Source organism: Pogona vitticeps, chromosome 3 (assembly GCF_051106095.1).
Source record: "Pogona vitticeps strain Pit_001003342236 chromosome 3, PviZW2.1, whole genome shotgun sequence".
Lineage (NCBI taxonomy): Eukaryota > Metazoa > Chordata > Lepidosauria > Squamata > Agamidae > Pogona > Pogona vitticeps.
This window is the reverse complement of record NC_135785.1, coordinates 231,680,439-231,692,471: the sequence shown is the minus strand read 5'-3', so window position 1 is coordinate 231,692,471 and position 12,033 is coordinate 231,680,439. Positions and strand designations below refer to the sequence as shown.

General features: G+C 42.0%; 1 protein-coding gene across 2 annotated transcripts in view; it reads right to left on the bottom strand.

Annotated features, from left to right (window-relative positions):
• The window catches only part of BOC (BOC cell adhesion associated, oncogene regulated), an 87,534-nt gene that overhangs the window by 37,476 nt on the left and 38,025 nt on the right, over nt 1-12,033 (bottom strand). For both annotated transcript variants that reach the window (XM_020784984.3, XM_020784985.3), the window contains exons 2-3: nt 9,571-9,752; nt 6,387-6,665 (exon numbers count right to left, since the gene is read on the bottom strand). In XM_020784984.3, the coding sequence (XP_020640643.3) occupies nt 6,387-6,665; nt 9,571-9,649 (358 nt within the window). In that variant the 5' untranslated portion in view covers nt 9,650-9,752. The remainder of the gene's footprint in view (nt 1-6,386; nt 6,666-9,570; nt 9,753-12,033) is intronic.

Here is a 12,033-nt window from a genome sequence, read left to right as displayed (position 1 = left end):
AAGAATAAAATCAATCTGATTTCGGTATTGCCCATCTGGTGATGTCCACGTGTAGAGTCGCCTCCTATGTTGTTGGAAAAGAGTATTTGTGATGACCAGCTTGTTTTCTTGACAAAACTCTATTAGCCTTTGCCCTGCTTCGTTTTGAACTCTAAAGCCAAACCTACCTGTTGTTCCTTTTATCTCTTGACTCCCTATTTTAGCATTCCAGTCCCCTATAATGACAAGAACATCATTCTTTGGTGTTGGTTCTAGAAGGTGTTGGTAGTCTTCATAAGGTAAAGGTTCCCCTTGACAATTTTTGTCCAGTCGTGTTTGACTCTAGGGGGCGGTGCTCATCCCCGTTTCCAAGCCATAGAGCCAGTGTTTTGTCTGAAGACAATCTTTCCGTGGTCACATGGCCAGTGCGACTTAGACACGGAACGCTGTTACCTTCCCACCGAGGTGGTCCCTATTTATCTACTCGCATTTTCATGCTTTCGAACTGCTTGGTTGGCGGGAGCTGAGACAAAGCGACGGGAGCTCACTCCGTCGCGTGGATTCGATCTTACGACTGCTTGGTCTTCTGACCTTGCAGCACAGGCTTCTGCGGTTTAGCCCACAGCACCACCACGTCCCTTATAGTCTTCATAGAATTGGTCAATTTTAGCCTCTTCAGCATTGGTGGTTGGTGCAAAGATACTGGAGCGGCTTGCCAATTCCTGCTCCAGGTGGATTGTCTTTAGTCAGAACTCTCCACTATGACCTGTCCATCTTGGGTGTCCCTACATGGCATAGCCCATAGCGTCTCTGAATTACTCAATCCCCTCGCCACAACAAGGCAGCAATTCGTGAAGAGGCACAAATATGTAAATTAGCCAAAACAGTTTTGTTTATAAAACACCTCTTCTTTAAATGCTACATTCCCCTGGTGTACATCAGAGCAATTCAGAGCTTCAGAGTCAACTATTATTGCTTACGTTGAAACAAGCCACCTTAAATAGAATAGCTAACTATTTATACTTTTACTGAATTTATGTAAGTTTTGCTGTATATCTATTGAACAAGGATTTCCCATTCTACTTATCATTAACCAAGATGTACCTTGGATAAAGAACATCATGTTTAAAAAAACACCTAAGTAAAGAAAAAAAATCATTGTGCAATGTTTGCTTCACCTAACCCATAGCTTTTCATTTTTACTCAAAATCTGAAAAATATTGGGATCCAGGTACCACTAAATACAACAAAGACAGAGTTTGTCATGCAGAAGAATTTTTCCCCTCTGCTAGAAATCCTTCCTAACGCTCTTGTAGCTCAGGAATATTCCTCTGCAGCAATCAAGGCCAGAAGAATTAATTATTTGCAACAGAAAACTGAACAGAAGTTAGTGTTGGAAGATCAACACTCAAATCCCCACTAAGTTATGCAACTCACTAAATCAGTGGTTCTTAACCTTGGGTTGCTCAGGTGTTTTTGAACTGCAACTCCCAGAAACCCCAGCCAGCACAGCTGGTGGTGAAGGCTTCTGGGAGTTGCAGTCCAAAAACACCTGAGTAAACCAAGGTTAAGAACCACTGCACTAAATGACCTTGGGCCAGTTATTCTCTTAACCTGATCTTCTTCATCGGGTTTCTCGTCAAGATAAGCAGGAAGAGCTATGGTCATTATCTTGAACCTACTGGAGAAAAGGCAGCAAAATACATACATACATACATACATACATACATACATACATACATACATACATACATACATACATACATACATACATACATGCATGCATGCATGCATGCATGCATGCATGCATACAAACAATGCCATTCTGCTGTAGTTTACATATAGTTAGAAGCTGTAACACATATTTTCCTAATATGTACAACTGCAAAGCTATTGCTACATCAACAAGTCCAACCCTTTCCACACTTCCTTCCCCCTGTCAATATAGCATTATTATTTCTTCTTCTTCAAAAAAATTATACTGGAATCTGCTGCTAGTCTCAACTAGTTCTTTAAAACAGCCTGAGCAGAAACAAGCCCAAGGATTCCAATCAGCATCTCTACACTAAAGACAGGCATGTCCCAAGGCTAAAGTTCAGCAGCCAAAATGTCAAAAATGTTGGCAGGAATAATCCTTTTCAAATAGGGTGCCTCTGGGTAATAGGAAGGGTGATGTGTATGCTTTGGTGACAGTTAAGATTGTTTATGAAGAGACAGACTTATTCCTGAAGAGTTCTAGTTTTAACATAAACCTTCACAAGACCCAAAAAATAGGTTCCTGGTGGTGGGGTACAAGGCTGGCCTTACCTTCCAATACAGTGGGGTCTTGACTTGAGAACTTAATCCGTATTTGAAGGCGGTTCTCAAGTCAAAAAGTCTGTAAGTCAAGTCTCCATTGACCTACAGTGCATTGAAAACCGATTAATCCCGTAACAGGCCGTTTTTGTTCCATTTTGTTTTTTTTTTCTGGTCTGTAAGTCAAATCTCAGTCTGCAAGTCAAACCTAAATTTTGCGGCCAGAGAAGTCTGTAACTCAAAAAGTCTGTAAGTCAAGCCGTCTGTAAGTCAAGGGTCCACTGTAAAGTGAGGCAACTGCCTCAGGAAACAGATTTGGGGCATCATGAAAAAGAAGCTAACTGTTAGCTATTAACTTCGTTATTGTATTTTTACAGCCAGGAAAGGGAGAGGTGCCTGTAGGATTTTCCTCCTCAAGTGCTAACAACTTTATGAAGTAAGCACCTTCACTTGGATAAGCTGGGGTTGTGTAGAGACAATCCGCCATTCTACCTTAGATAGTAAAATCAGCCAGAACTAAGGCATTCCTGAACAAACTGGCATTTGTCACTCCACTTCTGGGTTTTCTTTCATATCTGCCTCAGTTTTTTTATTAACCAAGGATGTCTGTCCACATCTCCTTTTTTCCCCCCAAGCAAACATTTGAAATATCACATGAGCCCAGCATTCCTCTCAGCAGCATTTTGCCTATTTGTCTTCCAGGCTTTCTCCAAAGAGCAAATTTGCCCAACATTCAGCAACCACCGAATGGTCAAATTAGGATGCTTTTTGAACATTACCAGTGCTAGTAATGCTTGATGGATCCCAAATATAAAGTTCATCCCATTCAGGCTTTTTTTATTCTGAGTTTCTTACATATGGGGAGGAATCGTTATCATGAAAGGGAAGACACTGTAACAACACTAAAGCATTGTGTTAAGAGCAATAATGTACTGTAATGTCAAAGACTAGAGCCTTTGACATTACATTGCAATAGGAAATTATCAGCTCAGTGGGATAACCCACTTTTGGTGCACAAGGCCTGAAACCCTGGAGAACTGATACTAATCAGTGCTAAAAATGCTAGTTAGACCAAGACAAAAGCTTATGTACTTTAGTGTCCAATGTATGTAATTTTCACATTCAGTTCAATGTAGTCATGCTAGCAATACAGTATGGATACTAAGGCTGCAAATCAATGTACACTTAATAATAATAATTACACACAATCAACTGTGACATGGTGACAATTTTCAGGGTTTTATCAAAACAGAGTACTCTGAAGTGGTTTACCATTCCCTTTGAATGGGGGGTGGGGGCCTCCAGAACTGTACAGCTTGGCCAAAGTCATATAGGCTGGTTTTAATCCCAAGAGACATAGTGGAGATTGAACTCACAAATTTTGGGTCTGCAACTAGATACCTAACTCACTGAGCTATCTACCAAGCCTATCTGAGAATAAATGCTGATGAGTTCAGTGAAGCTTATTTCAGTCTAGCCATGGCTTCTATTGCAGTGAAAGTGAAATTAACATCTCCTTCCACCTGGTTTGAATCTGCAAGTGCGCAAATTTAAGCCAGACTGAAAATCTGCATCTAAAACAAACCCTAAAAAAAAGTAAAAGTCGAGCTGTTCTCAGGCTGAATTATATACTTTTGCCAACTTCAGTAAGGTTTCCTTTAGTCAGTCCTGAAGTTTCACAGAAGCAATGTGGAACATTTATCTTTAACCCTCACTTTAAACACGAACTAATGGTGGATACCCAGTGTGGCATACAGTGGTGCCTTGACTTATGAATGCCTTGACCTGCGAACAATTTGACTTATGAACAGCTCCGGCTGCAAAATTTTGCTTTGACCTGCAGCCGGAGCTTTGACTAATGGACAGAAACAGGCAGGGAAAAGGGGCGGGAAATTCAAAAAACCGTTGGTGGCGAAGAGGCTGCTTCTTCCATCACTGCCATGGGAGACCTCCCAGGGTCCCCGCCTCCACAATCGCTGCCTTCGGAGGCCTCCCAGGGCTTCCCCACCACCATGGGAGACCTCCAGGGGGTCCCCTGTGCTGATCGCTGCCTTCAGGCTTTCCCGGGGGTAGACCGGGCCTACCAGCGGAAGCCCTCCTCTGGTAGGCCCAGTCTAACCCCCCCCCCCCAGGAAAGCCTGAAGGCAGTGACCAGCGGTGGACCCCCGAGAGGCCTCCAGCAGCGGCGGGGAAGCCCCAGGAGGCTCCGAAGGTGGCAATAGCGGCAGCAAGGGAACCCCGGGGGGTCTCCCATGGTGGCGATGAAGCCGTGGCCCGGCGGCAGCAGCAGAGGTAAGGTGCTGCTTTTTGCTTTTTTAAAACTCGTTTTAAATCTTTTGCAGAGTGGGATTGGTCTGGTGGGGTTATGTTTCTGTTTATTTTGGGATTTGTTTTGTGTTTTGCAGCCCCAGGGGCTTGCAGTGTTTTGTTTTATTTTATTGGTGATTTTTTTTCTTCAACCGGAATGGATTAATTGGTCTTCAATGCATTCCTATGGGAAATGGTGCTTTGACTTACGAACATTTTGACTTACAACCACCATTCCAATACGGATTAAATTCGTAAGTCAAGGCACCTATAAGTCGATTCTAACTTAATTTCGTAGCAACAAGAACAGTACAGCAAAGTTCTATATAGCTCCAACGCATACATATAACTACTCCTTCTAAGCGTACTGAGGCCAGCAATCAACAAAATTTAATACTAATTTCTTATGAATGCTCTTCCCAAGTGATGGCTGCTGTACTGTAGATTCTATGAAATAACTTCCTTCTTAACTAGTTCTCATCCCACGTCCTATCAATTTACAACAGTTTGGAAACTATGATGATTTAGAGTCTCCTCAAATATATATTCTGAGACTTATAAAATCTCACTTTCTCACGCTACTTTCACTTCATCACTCACTTATTTATTTTCATTACATTTGAGAAGATAACTTACACAGCAACAAAACCAAGAAAGTTCCAAGAACCATACTTAAGGACAAGTGGGAAATTTTTAAAAGCTCTGTAATACAAGCGCATCTCCCTTTAGTCGGTAACTTAGACAGCAAAACCATCAGCCAGGTAGGCTAAACAATGACAGCTTTGTCCAAATAAAAAACATTTGAGAGAACACAAGGGAGGCCCACAAGCAAAACAACCGTGCTAAGAAGCAAAGCAAGCAGCACTTTTCCAGTCTCTCTCAAATGCAAACCATGTTTTGAGTAATCCCATGCACTTTTTCACGCCCCTCCTCTATGAGCCCACAAGCAAAACACAGCCTCCATTCTGCTCTGGAATGCACTCTCCGAAACCTAATCTAACTGTAGAGCTGAGTCCAAATCCCCCAAAGGCTTCAACCCAATGGCAGACTCCTCCCACAGAGCCTTGGAGTCGCTGTTGCATTCTATTCTGCTTCTCTTTTTCTAACCCAGCCCAGTCTAAACATTTCACTTCTGATTAATATCTTGATGACAAGCCAATAGTTCTTGGCTTTGAAACAAAACCAGCCCATTTTGCTCAAATGTATCACCTTGCAATTTTAATTCTTCCAAGCATTATCTCTTTTCTGTATTCCCTCCATGCCCAGTGGTGCCCTGAAGAAGGAAAACCTTCCTATTTCTAGTTGAGACAGGTTACAAGGCAGCTGTGTCCAATGAGTAATAACAGTATTTAGCTTGTGGGCTTACACTGACAGAACTCTTACCAGTTAATCTATTGTCAGTACAGTATTTCAGTTTGATTACACTATTTGCTCCCCTTTTGTGGACATGCTGACGTGAAATTGGATAATCTGTAAATTATATTCTTCGTTTCAGACAGAGGTATACTACAGACTGAGTCTGGTGATCAAAGTGGAGTTTAGATATTTTGTTGGACCACAATGCCCAGATATCCATGCAGGTTGGGAGACACTGGGAATTGTAGTCCCAAAATGTCATTTTTGGGTTTTCTTGGTTAAACTAATAATCTTCTCTGCAGATAATATGCTGTGACATGAATGTCAGCGAAGTAGAAGTCCAAGCTTCAAATAACTGCCATTTTGTATATATGAGAATAAATGGTTCCTTGCAGATCTGATGGGAAGTGGTAAGTAGAACTCTGAGGAAAAGAAGCAAAGCTACTCACTGGCTAATGTCACCATGGCTGGTACGCTGGCAATAACACCTTCAGATACACGGGCTATGCACTGGTATCGTCCCACGGTGTGGTTGTTCAATGCTGTGATGATGAGCAGTCTCTGATCAATATGGATCCCCAGAGCATCATCTGATGGAGGCAGCTCCATTCCATTCAGTCTCCAGGTAACATTCACTCTCAGAGGCTCAACTACACATCTCAGAGTCACCAAGCCACCATGCTTCTGGATAATAGAAGCAGGCTGAACAGTGACTTGAAGAGAATCACCTGTACAGGACAGATTTTTTTTTAAAAAAGTCTTCATTAACACTTGTTTGATAAGAGGAATAATTCACTTCTACTAAAAGTATTGTTCAATTCACCTAATTCTATCTACCTAAATTTTAAATTCTAACTACCTTCTGTTTTATAGGCCTCTCACACATGACAGTGTGGAGCAAAATCCCATAAAAATAGAACTAGAGTATGTGGATAACACAACCCCTGGAGGTCTAAGTCTAAAACCATTTGATAGTGTTGGCAAATAAAAAATATTTAATATTTTTCTTAGAGATATATACTACCCTCCATAAAAAGAAGGGCACCACACTACAGTCATGTGGCTTTACAGGTAAGTTGTGTTCATCATCTTCTACTTTGTCTTGTCCCCATCTGCCATCTTTATACATGGCAGTCACTCCCATTTCAAGAGAGAGGAATAAAGGGTTCATGCATATGCAGATGTTTCCATACAGTGAGAAAGAAGCTTTATGGTAGCTTCTTGGAGTATGCAGTAATTATGAACACATTAAAATGTAAGAAGTGCCTGGCTAGATCAAAGCAGTGGTGCATTCTGCTCCAACACTCATTAGGAGGTCATAATGGAGGATATTAGACCCACAGTAGACTACGGATGGAAGGGAGCAAATGATCTGCTATTTTGTCTATTTGGCATTTGTGTTACTTCTGAATCTGGTTGCTCACTCTGGGCCAGCTGCTACTTATACTAGACAAGCAACAAATATCTTAATTCATTCAATAATGACTTGGCTCACAAGTGATCAAACCACCACTGGGGTAAGTAGCCACACAACTAGAGGGTACTGAAAATACAGTAGTGCATCGACTTATGCACGTCCCTACTACAAAAATTTCGACTTACGAAAAACACCAGCCGCAAAATTTTGCTTCGACTTGTGGCTGGAGCTTCAGCTTATGAACAGAAAAGGACAGGGGAAAAGGGCGGGAAATTCAAACCGCTGCGCCGGGTGCTGGTGATTTGGAAGCCTGGGAAGCCAGCACCCGGCATGGCGGTTGGGGCGGCCTTCCAGGCAGTCACCAGTCCCTGGCGCGCAGTGGCTTCTTTTCCCAGCCCTGACACCTCACTCATCCGCGGGCAAAAGGGGGAAGCTGCCTCTTATGTCCGCAAAACCTAGAGGGGGCACATCTTCCTCCTCCCCTCCTCCTCCTCTCATCGCCCCCTATGTGGGCTTTTCTCCACCTGCCAGCTGGTGCCATCTCAATTTAAGAGCGTGGGGAGAAGCGCAGAACCGAGATTCCGCCAAGCAGCCCACAGTTTCAGAGAGGCAGCAGCTCTCTCTCTCTCTCTCTCTCTCTCAATCCTCCCCCCCTCCGCTTTTTCTATGTGGCATCTGCTCCAGAAATCCAGAAATCAGCTGTTAGGGACTGACCATCAGAGCTTCTGTTTGGAAGCACAGGAAACCAGCACCTAGCGCAGTGGTCAGGGCAGCTTTCATCTTCCCACGCTTCAAAGCCGTCCCGACCGTCATGCCGGGTGCCGGTGCTTTAGAAGCATGGGAAGCCAGCACCTGGCGCGGCGGTTGGAGCAGCTTTGGAAGCCCGGGAAGCCTCCGCCGAGGCACCTGGAGCCCTGGTCCTGCAGCGGTGGTGGAGGTCAGGCCCTGCAGCAGTGGCTGGAGCCCTGGCCCGGTAGTGGCAGATGGAGTCTGGGAGGCCTCCTGGCAGCAGCGGTCGCGGCAGTGGAGGTAAAGTGCTGCTTTTTGCTTTTTTAAAACTGTTTTTGTGGGTTTTGCAGGTGAGATTGGGCTGGTGGGGTTATGTTTACCATTATTTTTGTTTTTTGGGTTTTTTTGCAGGCCCAGGGGCTTGTACTGTTTTATTTGGGGGGGGGGGTATTTTTTTCCTTCGGCCAGAACGGATTAAGCAGTTTTCAATGCATTCCTATGGAAAATGGTGCTTCGACTTACAAAAATTTTGAGTTACAGCTACCATTCCAATACGGATTAATTTTGTAAGTTGAGGCACCACTGTACTGCTACAGAAGATGATGACTTGGAAGGCAATGCCTCATGCTAGTGTTCGGACTAATTCATATGCCTCCCCTGTCAGCTAAACTTTTAAAGGTTTTATTTTCTTAATGTTTGAAAGATTTTAATTTAGCTGAAATATTGTAAATGTTAGACTCTTTTCATACTTCTGCTTTATATATGATTGCTCTTGTTTGTTGTTCTTCATGAATTTACAGACTTAGCTGTTTCTGTTTTCTTCTTCAAAAATTTGTATAGTGGTTAATATGGTATTATACACCACTATAATTTTCATTCTTTTACTTACTGTTAGTCCTTTTGAGCTCATTTGTGCTATGCAACAATATACAGTGGTGCCTCGCACAACGGGCACCTCGTAGAGCGATGAATTCGCTCTACTAGGCCGGTTTTGCAATCGCAAATGCGATCGCAAAACGGTGCCTCAATAGGGAAAAAATCGCAGAGTGAAGGTCGGTAAGCGGTTCGCTTACCGACCTTCGTTTTGCGCCCCGCCGATCAGCTGTTCGGAAGCTACAAAATGGCTGCCGGAAGCCGCAAAATGGCCGTGCGCAGCGTTTTCGCGCCCTCGTTAAGCGAGGGGAGGGCGCAAAAATGGCTGCCGGCCATAGAGGAACATCGCTGAATGGTGAGTACAGCAGCCGATTGGAACGCATTAAACACTGTTTAATGCGTTCCAATGGGCTTTTCTGCCCCACTCAGCGATGTTTTCACACAGCGAGGGTTAATCCGGAACGGATTAACCTCGCTGTGCAAGGCACCACTGTATACATATAATCCTATTACTGTACATAAAATCCTGTCAAGAAATATAAACAACATCCAGATCCTCAAAACAACAAAAACAACTGTTTCAAGGCAGAATGGAAGAGGCTATACACACTCACCTAGATTTGCAGAGCAGCAAGCAGATGCCAAGAGCAAATAAGTGAGAGCAGTCATTGGTCTCTTTTCCTCTGATATCATGGTCTTCCCATGCAGAGAAGTCTGGAGCAAAAGATACTGAATGGAGTTCCCATAAGCTGCCACAGAGTAGTTTAAAGATGGAGATTCAACTTTGTGGTGCACCCTATATCGCAGGGGAAGAGAAAAGAAAAACAAACTATAGATTTGTCAAGAGACAAAACTAAGCCATATCAGCACTCTTAGAATGATTTCTCCATCTTCAAGAATGGAAGCAGAAGCTACAAGGCAAATCTCGCTGCCTTAAGTGTCTCTTAATATTAATTGCAGTTGGTGGGTAGATTGGCAGGAAAGTCTGGCTGGCTAGCACCCCAAACAGAGTACTCTGCACTGAAACATTTTATTGCAGTTTTCACACACTGAATTATATAAGCAAATAAGGAAGCTAGAAATCCCCTATGATTTTATGGGACAAAAATCTTGGATAGGTAATTAGTATTCAAATTTTGATGACCTCACATGATCAGGAAAGCAACTAACAAAATATAAACAAATATAGTGGTTCAGAGCTTATTGTCTCCTCCGTTTACAAAGGAAACACCCCAGTAAACAAATGTGCTACTGAATATATTTCCAGAACATAAAAAAAAGATAGAGAGACTGAACAGTCCAATCAAATGCACCTCAATTACTTTGTTTGCCAAGTTCTGTTACTTGGTTACAGTTATGAAATATATTTTGATTAAAACAGAAAGACAAATGAACAGATTTCCTTGGCTCTTGGGCTCTTTTCATACAAACAGATTATATTCTGCCAAAGAAAAAGAAAAATAGTAAAAGTGGGGTTTCAAGAGAAAATTACTTTGAAATTAATCAGATAACAGAAAAGAGTGATATAAGAATACACCTGATTTTAAGACTTTAAGTTCTTAATTTAGTATTTTAAGTTCACATACTGTGTTGTTGTTATGTGCCATCAAGTGAGTTTCTAAGTCAGGCCAACCCTAGTACAGCTTTTATGTGAGATATTCAAGGAGTGGTTCACTATTGCTAAACCCCAAGTGGGGTTCCCACAGTAAAGCAGGAATTTTAAACCCAAGTCTTCTGAGTCCTAGCCAGACACTCTTTCCACTACACCACATCATCAGGTCTCACACTGCAACAAACATTATTTTTGTAACAACAAACCAATATATAATCAGTAGACTAGACATCTAGAGCAGCGTAAAAGAACACGAGTTAAACCGAAATCAATGGGACAAGTTAGTTAACTGATCAACAAATTAAAGTGCCATCCTGGGCATGCTTATGCAATTAGGTATTGATGTATACATTCAATGAGGATTATCTCCAGAGATGGAACACATGGCTGCAGAACCAGCATCAGGAGTTTGATTCCCCATTGGGCTTTGTAGGAGAAGAGTCAGCCTGTGTGGTCTTGAGCAAACTACAAGGTCTGAGAGGAAGGGAATGGTAAAAGCCTTCTCAGTGCTCTATACCTAGAAACCCACATTCAATTGATGGTATAAAGTTACTACTATTAAGAGTCCATGGGACTATAATCTTAACTATGACCGAACCTTTTTTTTCCAAGGCCACATCCAATATGAATATAAACTGACCTTATTACAGATATGCATCTTCAACAAAAGATTTAGGACTTTAGAAAGTATTACTCCATATTTTTATAACTATTTTAAGTGCATTTCAAGATCTTAGAGCACATCTCGGGATGATGCTGGGATTAATCTCTGCAAAGTAAGATTATATAATAGAATGTCTGTGGAAGGACATCTTGCTATAGTTTAACTGCTTTATATTTGAGAAAAAATATGCAAGCAAATATGCAGAAAACCAAAAGGTTTTATGATCGCTTAAAAACTGAGCTATTTATCCATATGACTTTGTGAACAAAAAAGTTACCATTTAACTCTGAAATGCCAGTTTCACCATTATAACAAAGAGGCAGCTAACACCTCAGACTTCAACATTTCCCGAAATTAGATATTTTTCCGGAAAAGCGGCTATAGATACTATTCTGCCGATTTTTAGTGTTTTTTTTCCAACTTCATCATTGTGTTTATTTCTGCTTCATGGCAGCACCCACTGAATGCATATTCCCAGAAAAGTGAGGGAAATTATTATTTGCTTATAGTTTTTGGAGCCACATTCATAAACAGGATGAGACAGGACTCTTAAGATTGTACTATCCAACTAACATCAGTGTAATATTTCATTTCATGTGAATTTACACTTTCACTTCGAAAAGATATTCAAAGAGTGCCCAAATGTGATATAGGAATAGACAGACTAAGCGTGTTTAAGTGCCATTGACTGTAATGGAAGAGCTTTAAGCATATGTTTAACTGTTCTCCAAATCAATGGGCCCTCACATGGTTAGCTTTGCTTGGATTGACCAGTGACAGTCTGCGCTTCTGTCTTTCTGC